At 37.4% G+C, this 12,944-nt stretch overlaps 1 protein-coding gene across 5 annotated transcripts in view; it reads right to left on the minus strand.

The window, feature by feature from the left end:
• LOC130868823 (histone demethylase UTY) overlaps nucleotides 1-9,294 on the minus strand; it is a 498,107-nt gene extending 488,813 nt beyond the window's left edge. For 4 of the 5 annotated variants that reach the window (XM_057760847.1, XM_057760849.1, XM_057760848.1 and 1 more), the window contains exons 1-2: nucleotides 8,835-9,294; nucleotides 8,599-8,662 (exon numbers count right to left, since the gene is read on the minus strand). In XM_057760847.1, coding sequence (XP_057616830.1) covers nucleotides 8,599-8,662; nucleotides 8,835-8,983 — 213 coding nt within the window. In that variant the 5' untranslated portion in view covers nucleotides 8,984-9,294. The remainder of the gene's footprint in view (nucleotides 1-8,598; nucleotides 8,663-8,834) is intronic. The other variant, XM_057760846.1, reaches the window with a different exon arrangement.
• Nucleotides 9,295-12,944: the final 3,650 nt, after the last annotated feature.

Below are 12,944 nucleotides of genomic sequence, written 5' to 3' on the forward strand. Positions count from 1 at the left end.
ATCATAACTGTATTCTCTACTAAAGACAGAGGATTTGATACAATAAGAGTAGACTTTTGTATGATCAAGAGTTAGAGCTTGCCTTTAATCCCAGCAGTCGGGGAAGCAGTCAGATTTATTGCTGTGAGTTTAAGGCCACCCTAATCTATATAGTAAGTTTCAAGATAGCCAGGGATACACAGTGAGGTCCTATCTCAAAAACAAAGAAAAAGAAACAAAAAAGACTACTCTATGATAGTCAGCAACAATCTAACCTGAATATTATATATTAAAATTAAACAGATAAGGAATAATAGGATGGCTTAGTAGTTATGGAGGCAGAGGCAGGCCTTTAATCAAAACTCAATTCCCAACACCCATAACAGGTAGAATTATCTGAAACTCTAGCCCCATGGGACTGATTATCTCTGGCCTCCTAGAGCAACTGTACTCACCTGCATAAACCTACATAAAGATTTATACTGACGTACAATGTACACATAAATCTTTAACTGTATTTTAAAAAAGAAAAACTTTCTGGTACTCAACTTCATACGGAAAAGCAAAAAACCCATATTAGCCAAAACAATTTGTACAATAAAAGAACTTCTGGAGGCATCACAATCCCTGACTTCAAACTCTACTATAGAGCTACAAGTACTGAAAACAGCCTGGTATTGGCATAAGAACAGACAGGTAGACCAATGGAAGCAAACTGAAGACCCGGATATCAATCCACATATCTTCAAACACCTGATCTTTGATAAAGAAGCAAAAAATATCAAATGGAAAAAAGAAAACATATTTAACAAGTGGTGCTGGCGTAACCAGATATCAACATGTAGAAGAATGAAAATAGACCCATATCTATCACCATACACAAAACTCAAGTCCAATGGATCAAAGACATCAACATAAAGCCAGTCACAATGAACCTTATTAAAGAGAAAGTGAGAAGTACACTTAAACACATTGGCACAGGGAACCACTTCCTAAATATAACCCCAGAAGCACAGTCACTGAGAGAAACAATTAATAAATTAATTTATTAACTAATTTATTAATCAATACACTGAAAAGCTTCTGTAAAGCAAAGGACACACTCAACAAGACAAAATGACAGCCTACAGAACGGGAAAGATCTTCACTAACCCCACATCAGACAGAGGTCTGATCTCCAAAATATGGGATGAATTCAAGAAATTGGTCACCAAAAGATCACGTAATCCAATAAAAATAAAATGGAGTACAGACCTAAACAGAGAACTCTCAACAGAGGAATCTAAAATGGCTGAAAGACATTTAAGGAAATGTTCAACATCCTTAGTCATCTGAGAAATGCAAAACAAAACAACTCTGAGATTCCATCTTACACCTATAAGAATGGTCAAGATGAAAAACACTGGTGACAACTTATGCTGGAGAGGTTGTGGGGAAAAGGGAACACTTCTCCATTGCTAGTGGGAATGCAAGCTGGACGTCAGCGTGGCGATTTCTCAGAAAATTAGGGAACAAACCTTTTTTCCTCAAGACCCAGTAATACCACTTTTGGGTATATATTCAAGGATGCTCAATCATGCCACAAGGACATGTGCTCAACTATGTTCATAGCAGCTTTGTTTGTCATAGCCAGAACCTGGAAACAATCTAAATGCCCCTCAATCGAAGAATGGATAAGGAAAATGTGGTACATTTACACAATGGAGTACTACACAGCAGAAAAAAATAACGACAACTTGAATTTTGCAGGAAAATGGATGGAGCTAGAAAACATCATACTGAGTGAGGTAACCCAGACACAGAAAGACAATTATCACATGTACTCACTTATAGGTGGTTTTTAAACATAAAGCAAAGAAAGCCAGCCTACAAACCACAATCTCAGGGAACTTAGACAACAATGTGGACACACAGATATAATCTACATGGGAAGTAGGAAGCAGAAAAGACAAGATCTCCTGAGTAACCTGGGAGCATGGGGACCTTGGGGGAGGATTGAAAGCGGGAGGGGAGAGACAGGGAGGGGAGCAGAGAAAAATGTAGAACTCAATAAACATCAATTTAAAAAAAAATCATTAAAAAAAATTTCAATAAAATACGAAGGAATGCATTATGAAAGTTACACAAAAGTCAAAAAACTATTACTTTAATCCTAGTCACACAACAAAGAAATTTAAAAAGGCTCAGAAAGAAATTTTATTAGACTCAGAATCCATATAATCATATTAATTTTTTAAACATGTAAGCTGGGCAATGGTGCCACATCCAGCACAATTAAGAAGGACTGAGTAGAGAGCACTGAGTTTGAGGCCAGCTGAGGCCAGAGAGGACTATTACACAGAAACCTTATCTTGAAAAATAAAAACAAAACAAAACAAAACACCTCAGTCATTATGAGCCTGCTTAAACCATACAATAAGAAAAAAAAAAAAAAAAAGAAGAAAGAAAGGAAGGCAGGAAGGGAGAGAGGATGGAAGGGAGGAAAAGAAGAAGGAAGGGAGGGAGGGAGGACTTCTAAAGTAGTTTGAATGAGAATGATCCCTTAGGGTTCTGTGTTTGAATGCTCAATCCTCAGTTTGTGGAACTCTTTAAGGTGTGACCTTAGAAGAGCTTTACCATTCCAAGCAGGCTTTGAAGTTTCAAAGGAATCATTTCTCTCTTTGCCTCTCTCTGCCTCCTGTTTGCAGATCAAGATACCTCTGCTACTCCTCTAAACACAAAAGCCCAACAAATGCTTTCATTTTTCTTCTCTTTAGCTTTTCAGACAGGCGCTCTCTGTGTAACCCTGGCTGTCCTGGAACTCACAGAGATTCATCTGTGTCTCCCACCTGGGTGCTGGGATTAATGGCACCATCACCTCCTAGCTAAATGCTTTCCTTTGTAAATCACCTTGATCTTGGTATCTTACTACAGCAATAGACAAGTAACTAATACAACCACTAACTACCCTACCTTTACCTGACTTGGTTTGGTTTTTACTGTCTTTAGAAAACTTGCCATTAAAAGAAAATGACTCATGACTTTTTTTTATTTTGTTTGTTTTTGTTTTTTGAGACAGGGTTTCTTTGCAAACCCCTGGTTGTCCTGAAACTCTGTAGACCAGGCTGGCCTTGAATTCTGAGACGTCACTGCCTGGGAATAAAGGTGCACATCAACACTGCCCAGCACTTTTATGACATTCAATATTTAGCTGCTGAACAGTTTTTAAACTCCGATAGATCTTTTTGTCAGAAACTGTTTTCAGAGTACCACAAATTCAATTGTTCAATACCTACTCCTCTTCACATATTTCAAATACAATCCAACACTGTCTACCCAATATATACAAATACACAGACAAGAAAAACAAAGAGGGAGGGAATGAAAGTAAAAGCAGATATCTCATTTATTAACAATCAGACCCTGAATACTTAGAGCCTGAAACTAAAGTAACTTTTATGTTATACAAATATTTTAGGACCTACCTCATTGTGCCAAGTGGCCATTTCAAGAAAGACCAATAGTGTGTAAAACTTATTATTTAACAAGATAGTAAGATGTTGAGTTTTCCAACACACCTACACACAAAGATCACACAATAGCATACTAGACTAGGTTACACCAAGCAGTTCTCTTAACTATTTCAGAAAAAGAAAAAAGAAACACATATCCCATTTCCTGTCCTTGCAGTGAGCGTTCTTTATTAAGTCCTTTATTAAGACCTTTTCTGTTCTGATCTAATAAGGGTTTTAAACTATAGATGCTTGGGATCTCTCATACTTTTTTTTTAAACAGATGGTAAAGCATCCAGCTGGTTCTTAGAATTTAAAAATCATCCATGTTTCTTTTTTCAATCTTTCTAAATTAAATACTTCATATGTTGTATCTTTAACAAGACCATAAAAAATATATCAAGTACAAAACCATGATTCCGTTTTTCTTTTTCTCCTGAGACAAGATCTCATGTTGCCAAAACTGTCCTAAAATTTACTATGTAGCTGAGGATAACTAGAAATACCTGATCCTTCTGCCTTCTCCTCTAGAGTGGTAGAATTAAAGCAATGCACTACTGTATCAGCAGATATGATGCTAGAAATCTAGCCCTTGATTTGTTAACTTTAGATAAATACTGAGATATATTCCCTAGGCCCATGATTCCTTAAATCAGAAAGTATATGAAGAAATATTTGTCCCTTCCTATCTCTGAAAGGGGACTTAAAAGACTTATTCCATAAATGATATTTCTTCATTACTGTAAAAAACCTTTTAAAAGTCTTTCAGAGATTTAAGAAAAAAAAAAAACTGAGTTGTTAAATAAAGCACTGGTGAAAAAAGAAATCACTTCCTTCCAACCATACATGCTGAGCAGCTTATAACTTCCTGTAACAGTAGCTTTGACCTTCTGGGGTTACCTATACAGACATGGGCATATACTCATACACACATGTGCACACAGATACACATAAATACAATTTTTTTTTTAAATAGTGCAAAGCCATCCTAAATACAATGTAAGGGTCCAGGATACAAAAGCAAACTTGATCTGAGTTTTAACCTCAAAATCCACTTCATGGAAGGAGAAAAAGGACTAATCCAACCTGTCCTTTGCACTTCACACATGTACTGTGAAACACACAGCATTAAAAATGTTTTTAAGAAAAAATCTTTAATTAAATATTCAGACTAAGTAGGAAATGGAACCCCTACTTATATATAAAGAGAAATGTCTCTAAAGCTATACAAAAATAGGAAAATTGAGACCAACTGTAATGCCAATAAAAAAAAATCTTTTAAAAATTGAGGTTATTGCCGAGCAGTAGTAGCACACACCTTTAATTCCAGCACTTGGGAAGAACAGGCAGGGGGATCTTGAGGCCAGGCAGGGGGATCTTGAGGCCAGCCTGGTCTACAAGAGCTAGTTCCAGGACAGGCTCCAAAGCTACAGAGAAACCCTGTCTCAAAATACAAAAAAACAAAAAAAAAAAAAATTGAGGTTACCTTAGAAAGATCTTAAACAGTCAAAGCACTGAAGAACAGCTTAACTGAGCAGGGTTAGTTGTAAAAACTTACTAGCAGCTAATATTCAAATTTTTTTTAAAAGTGGTTAGAGCCTGAAAAATAGCTCAGAGGGTAAACACTTTCATCCAAGCAGGTCAACCTGATGAGGTGAGTTCAATTACTAGACTCTACATATGGAAAGAATTAATGCTATAAGATGTCTATCGAGGTCTACACATACATGCACACAACATACATGAACACAAAATATTTTTAAGAGGTTAAAGATCACCAGGTGTTGACAAATTAATAGATTAGAAGCAGATACACAGTTTAAAAAATGTTAAAAGACCTTCAAGAACACTAAAAGATGAAAAATAAAAAATTTAAATATACAAAACAAAAGAATTAGGAGAATACTAAAAAGAAGCACTGTCCTTGTAAATATAAACACCCTTTGTTTTAAATCACATTTCCTCCAAAAAACAATGGCTATTAAAAATGAAAATAGGAGCCGGGCAGTGGTGGTGCACGCCTTTAATCCCAGCACTTGGGAGGCAGAGGCAGGCGGATCTCAGTGAGTTCGAGGCCAGCCTGGTCTAGAAGAGCTAGTTCCAGGACAGGCTCCAAAAGCTACGGAGAAACCCTGTCTCGAAAAATCCAGAAAAAAAAAAAAAAGAAAAGAAAAGAAAAGAAAATAGGTCCAGGTGTGTCCTCTGACCTCAGGACACAATATAAAAAAACATGTACAAACATAAGCACACCCTTTTATTAAAACATCGGTAAGCCTGGTGGTAACCTTTAATCCTAGCACTGTAGAGGCAGAGGCAGATGGATCTCTGAGTTTAAAGCCAGCCTGGTCTACACCAGGCTGAGTTCGCGGACAGCCAGGGCTACACAGAAAAACCCTGTCTCGAAGACAAAATAACGAAGACAAAATAGAACAATAAAATAGAAGCTAAAGTAGAAAAGTCTCATTATACAGGCAGAAGAATCATTTCACCTAGAGTTTAGCCTGGACTACATATTTTCTAAACCAGTCTAAAGGTCATAGTAACATTGTTTTAAAAATAAAACTAAGATGAAAAGTTGGCTCAGTAGTTAAGAATACAGAAAACACCTAGAAGCTGTCATTATAGTTCCATGGAATCTGATGCCCTCCATGGACACTAGAAACACACATGATACATAGCTATGCATGCAGGTAAAACACCCACACAACAAAAACAATAAGAGAAACAAAATTTAAACTGGCAGAGGCGACATATTCCTTTCTTCCCAGCATTCCAGAGACAGAAGAATCTCTGTTCTAGGCCAGTCAAAGTTTACTAAAAATTGAAACTACCTCAAAATAATAATAACAATAACAAACTATTTCAGGCTAGCCTCATCTACAGAATGAAATCCATAACAGCTGGGTTACACAGAGAAACTCCGTCTCAAAAAATGATAGACAGACAGACAGATAGATAGAGACATGGATAGACAGACAGACAAGCAATAAAAATAATAATTTAGGGCCTCTTAGATGGCTCAAGGAGTAAAGACACTTGCCACCAAGTATGACTCAAGAAATTCTTCAGTCTCTTCTGAATGCTGCCATTACAGAAAAGTGTAACCATACAACATGATAAAAATTACTTGAACATTGTCATCTGTCCTTATATACTTCACTATTTTTAATATAATGGGGCATTTTTATATTGTAGTACATTTTGAATAAGTGGAAAACATTTCAAGAACTGTTGAAGAGTGGCTCTCACCTGCAATCTCAGTAGTTGGGGTTGAGGGAAAGAGTACTAATGTACGTTTGAAACTACCCTGGGCAACAAAATAAAGAGTATGACACTGTCTAAAATAGTGGTTCTCAACCTGTAAGTCACTTTGATTCATAACAGTAGCAAAATTACAGTTATGAAATAGCAACAAATAATTTTATGGATGGGGTCATCACAATATGAAGAATTGTACTAAAGGCTTACAGCATTAGGAAGGTTGAAGGTCTAAAATAAAAATCCACAACATATTATAGTAATGTGTGTTGTATATATTGTTATATATGATATATGTTATATATGATGAGTATAACAATACATATTATCTAGTGTTTAATAAAGTCATAGCTCACAGCTGTTCTCAAAATCTTGGTACTTTCTCATTCTCATAATTTTTTAGCTTCTCATTTTTAAATAAATGCCATTACAATTACAATTCCGAAAAACACTAAAGATCTCAATATCTGAAAACAGCTTAATAACACTGATATTTATATTACAAAGCACCTGAAAATTTCATATTTAATTTAAATGAACTAAGGGGATCTTACAAAGACACTTGTTTGGTTCCAAGAGTCCACACAGTTCACAACCTTTACTTAACTCCAGTTCCACATAATCTTTCTCTTCTGGTCAAGAAGAGTAGACATACACTATAAACTCAGAGTCCAAGGATGTGGCTTAGCTGGTAAAAGAACTTGCTTTCAAGCCTGTGTGGTGGAAAAAGAAAATTGATCCCCAGAAGTTATCTTATGACTCTATATATAAGCATATAAAAAATTAATAAATACAAAAGGGGGAAGAAAAGAATCAGTTTTCATGATACATGTCTTCAATGTCACCAGTGAGAATGCAGAGGCAGGAGTATTCTTGCCTGTGTGTTCTATGACAACCAGGCCTACACAGCAAAACCCTGCCTCTAATAACAGTAGTCACTCAAAATTACAGTCAATACCATGACTTTTTTTTCAATTTATGAAAATTCTAAAGTTCAAAATTTAAAGGTATAGTTAAATAGCATATACACTAGATGAAAACACCTTTTTTAAAGTTTTTACCATAAAGTCTAAAAGGAAGCAGGGCAATCCTAGCAAGAAATTGAACCTGGTTAAAACGGCTTAATCAAACGATTCCCTGTTACTTAAAAGTAGAATTATCAAGTCCTTACTAACCTCAAAAAGTGATTCTCGAATGTACTTATCACAGCCATGTATAAAATCGATGACATACCAGCTTTCTTGCTAACACTACCCTGTTTCCTCTCTAAAACTCGGTTTCATTTCTCCTCCCACTATTTCCCGCCATCTTGACTGCTACCAGCAGCCATTAACTAAATAGCAGTGCCAACTTTTAAACATGAAATGCCTTCCGGTATTTTACACTCGGAAAACAAACTCCAAGGAAGGAAAAAAATTACTTTTGCAAAATGGTACTTATAGTATTATTTCTATGGTTACTACACTTTTTTAAAAAAGTTCCTTTTAAGTCTACCGAAACTATCTCGGTTATCTGTAACTTGTTCGTTATGTGAAAAGGAAATATTTTAAAGGATAAGACGTGTGCATATTACAATCGGCTGCGATATCGAAGACGTAGATTCGCAAACTACTTGAGATGAGAAACTGGAAATATCGTTGACCTCACCCACCAAAAAAGCACTAAAATAAGCAAATGCTCTCAACTGTACGTTGAGGCAGGGCCTCAAACTACCAGAAAGATACATAACTCCGAGAAAGAAACGAGAAACTGAAAGAAAAAGAAAAAAGAAAAAACACCGGGTTCAAACTGCCCTAAAGGCCTCAGGCCTGGGATCCTCAAACTTTAGGCAAAAGACGTAAGCAATTAAGTCCAATCGTAGTTGCTGTACCTTGTTCAATAGCGTCTTCGTTCTAGCGCCATCTTCGCGTCGGCTTAAGAACCCGAAAAAGCTGCTGTAGAAAAAATACATTCTTCTTGTTAATGCTCAGAAAAACATGAGTAACTAACATCCCAAAACACGGGTAAAAGCGATAGCGAAGTCGCCACCGCAAACAAGATGCAGTTGGACCTTCTTGCAGAGTGTTCTGACCCCAGAAAGAAATAACCTGTATCAGTAATGCTTACCTATCCAGCCCACAAAGCGCCTCCTTCTCTTCGACTGTGAGATTAAAGGACCCCTCGTCGCCCTCGCTACTCGCCGTTTCCGCCGCCATTTTCTTTTTCTCATCACCCAAGACAGCAGCAGTTGCAAGGGACAATCCGTATGATTTCATGGAAAAGCAAAGTGTTCAAGTTCCACGTTCACGCTCATTCACCACCAGTCCAAATCTTGAAATGACTGCTTCAATCGAAGCTTGAAACTACCACGCCAACTTTATCGCCGCAGCTGAGGCCACTATAAACTCCCAGGCAAAGGCGAAAGCTCCTGATACCATTAGTTCACATCACCCAGCAGGTGTTGATCACATGAAGCCGGAAGCAGGCTCTGTTATAGAACCTACCCGAAATTCTTAGACTATCAAACTTACCTAGTATCTGCATAAAGTTGTTGTAATAGGGTCAGTGTGAACCAAAAACAGCTACAGTAACCTCGCCGCAAAGCTAGTCAGGCTTACCAATGGAAGCAACCGTTTTATCTCACGTGACTTTTGTTGACTTACGTCACAACCGGTGCGGCTAAAGGCTCGCTAGCTCGCTAAACAGCGAACCCTTCCAAAAAGCTCCACCAACCTGAGTGAAACTACTTTTAGGTATGCTAGGTCATTCGTTTATCCCAATTAAGTATTGGTGCTCTTTCATTTGACTGCTATTTTAGTCTCATGAGGAATAAAGAGCAGTAAAAAAAAAAAAAACAAAAAAAAAAAACCTCTATCAAGTATTTTCCCCAGGTCACGTAAATACCAAGCAGCAACCAGCTTTTTTTTTTTCTTGGCGGGGGGAGGGAGGGAGCAGGAACATCACACGTGAAGTAGTCCTGCTTTCTTATACTAGTTCCAGCAAACATTAAAAACAAACTTGAGGTAAACGATGCACAATTTGAAAAATCAGAAAATTCATGCAGCGAAAATTAAGCTTTTCTGAATAACTGCGTCGTGTTCTGTCACTACTGTGGCTGTAATTGTATTCATTTATCATCCATCCACCCAACCACATAAAAACAAAGACTTTATAAAGATAGTGTAACTTTAGCAGTAGACGAAAGGCCACAGGGAATGAAAAATCCCTCAGAGTTTATGCCTTATGAGAAAACCCTTATTATACTTCAAAGATGCAATAATCATTTTCTTCTGTCCTCTTGTTTGTGACTATAAGTTGTAAATATGATGCACACAATAAAATAATAAATATAATAAAGCAAGTTTGAGTTTTGTTCTTGTTTGGAATTTTGAATTGACTTGTATTGCCTTATACTACTAGATCCTAACTGGACCTAGAACTTCACAACGACCTTAGCTCCAAACCCCTGCAGCCAGGATTAAAAGTCTGCACACCCAGAGCTTTTTTTTTTTTTTCTGGTTTTTTTTTTTTGGGAGGGGGGTATGTTTTTTGCTTTAGGGGAGAGGTGGAAGCATGGAGGCTTAGCTTGTTTTTGTTATTTCATTGTTTGCTTTGTTGTTATTTATTATTGTTTTTCTTTGTTTTCTAATTTTTGAAAAAGCAACTTTTGTTTGTGAATCCAGGATGACCTCAAACTTGTGTTGTAGCCAGGAGTGATTGGCAGAAACTTCCTACTCTTCCTTCAATTACATTCTATACCTCAGAAACAGACCTAGAAAACACACTCAATGCTTCCAGAAACCTTCAACCATGAAATTCTGGAAAGCAAGAAAAGTTCTTTGGGTGCCCTGCAGCCCTAAGTTTGCAAAAACAGTCGATCTCACTTATTTTTTTGAAAATTTATTTATTCATTAGTATACCATGTTCTCTCTGAATGTATCCTCAGGGCAGGAATTGAACTTCTAACTTCTAAACCATCTCTCCAGGCCCAATCTGACTCATTTCGTACCCTGAAGCCAGGTTTCAAAAACAATTTCCCCCAGCCCCCATAGTTTCAAGAATACAATTTAATCAGAAAAACAATTTCTGGGCCTCCTGAGGCCAAAATCCTTTCTCCGCCTCTCTACTCTCCACTACAAAAAACTGATTCTCAACCATGCACAGTTATTAACTACTCTACCCTCAAACACCAGCTGCATGGTTTGGAATCACAAACCTCTCAGACCAAAAAAATCAGCTATGGTTATGCTAACACCAAATTGGGTTCATTTGTTCTTTTCCTCTGCTGACTTATTTCTTACACTCCTTTCTCTGAAGAATTCTGGAATGATAAATATAGCCACCTACTGGGAATAGTAGCACACACTTTTAACTCCAGGACTTGGAAAGCAAAGGAAGAAAGATATCTGTGAGTTCCAGGCAAGCCTGGCCTACCAAGACAGTCAGGACTAGACCTGGGCAAAAAAGTAAAAGGAATGTGGTCCATTATTTGCACTTAAGTTTGTATGCTTACTTTTATGAAGACATGCTTAGTGGTGACTCCCTTCAACCCCAGAACACAGGTTTCAAAGGCAGATGGATCTCAATGTTTGAAAACAATCTACTCCATATGAAGAGATCCTTTCTGACAATCTACTCTATAAAGGGAGATCCTGGCTCAAAACAAAAAATGTTTTATAGTAAAAACCCTTGTAAATTACTCTTTTGGTTTGAGAACATATCTCAACGATAGAACTTGTTTACTATAACCAAACCATAGGAAATATACCTAACACTGACATAAATCACTTAATTAAAAAATAATAATAATAACTTCTCATTGGGAGCGTATTGTGCATACTATTTTTTCCTTTCTTTTTTCTTTTTTCTCTCTCACTCCTTTTTGTTTGTTTGTGTTTTTAAATACAGGATTTCTCTGTGTAGCTTTGCAGCCTGCCCTGAAACTAGCTCTTGTTTCAGGCTGGTCTCAAACTCAAAAATATCCACCTTTCTCGGCCTCCTGAGTGCTAGAATTAAAGATATATACCATCCAGCTTGTGCATATTTTAAGTACAATACTAGAGGGAAGGCAGAGGTGAAAATACATATATGATTTCAAATTGAGCCTAGCAAACACAAGATGTCCCAGGAATATAAAAAATATCCTGCCTCAAAAAAAATGTGTGTGTACATATATATGTATGTATATATGTATGTATGTTGTTCTTTTCAAGAAGTCAATTTCATAATAATATTGTAAGAAATATTAAACTTTGATACAAAACACTGTGTGATTATGATAAGAAATTTAAATCTTTTCATTAGTCCACCTAGTTGAGAAACCAAAATAGGAACCTTGCAACAAAGTTAATAGGAGACCAAAATATAAAAATATATCTTACAGGTCTTGTTTGCAGTTAAGACAGTCAAGAAAAAATTCCTGTTTGTCCTAAATTAAGTCCTGATGGAGGAAGGTCATTGGTTAAATAATAAAGAAACTGCTTGGCCCTCATAGGTTAGAACATAGGTGGGTGGAGTAAACAGAACAGAATGCTGGGAGGAAGAGGAAGTGAGCTCAGACGCCATGCTCCCCTCTCCCGGGCAGACTCCATAGCTCTCCTCTCTGGGGCAGACGCGATGAAGCAAGCTGCCAGGTAAGACATGCTGAATCTTTCCCGGTAAGACTGGTGCTACACAGATTATTAGAGATGGGTTGATCGGGATATGAGAATTAGCCAGTAAGAGCTAGAGCTAATGGGCCAAGCAGTGTTTAAAAGAATACAGTTTGTGTGTCGTTATTTTGGGGCATAAGCTAGCCAGGCTACCAGGAGCTGGGGCGGCAGGAACACAGCCCGCAGCTCCCCACTACAAAGTCCTTGCAAGTTAAGATTTATATCTATAATTCAGAATAAATTCCTATTTCTTAGGTCTGATATAAACTGCTTGCAATTCCATTCGCAAAATGTATCCTTAGTCTTTTCCCTTTCACTTTTTAAAAAAATTTTTTCTTTTATTATAAATTTTGCCATGCGGTGGTAGCGCACGCCTTTAATCTCAGCACTCGTGAGGCAGAGGCAGGCGAATATCTGTGAGTTCTAGGCCAGCCTGGTCTACAAGAGATAGTTTCCAAGACTGGCTTCCAAAGTGTTAAGTTGGGAGTGTAGACCCCAGCCCCTCGCATCTATCCCAGCCCCTCAGGCCTAAGAGTTGTGTTGGTCTGGACTCCAAATTCCTGACTGGGAGTGGGGGCGGGGGTGT

Source organism: Chionomys nivalis, chromosome Y, assembly GCF_950005125.1.
Source record: "Chionomys nivalis chromosome Y, mChiNiv1.1, whole genome shotgun sequence".
NCBI classification, from domain to species: domain Eukaryota; kingdom Metazoa; phylum Chordata; class Mammalia; order Rodentia; family Cricetidae; genus Chionomys; species Chionomys nivalis.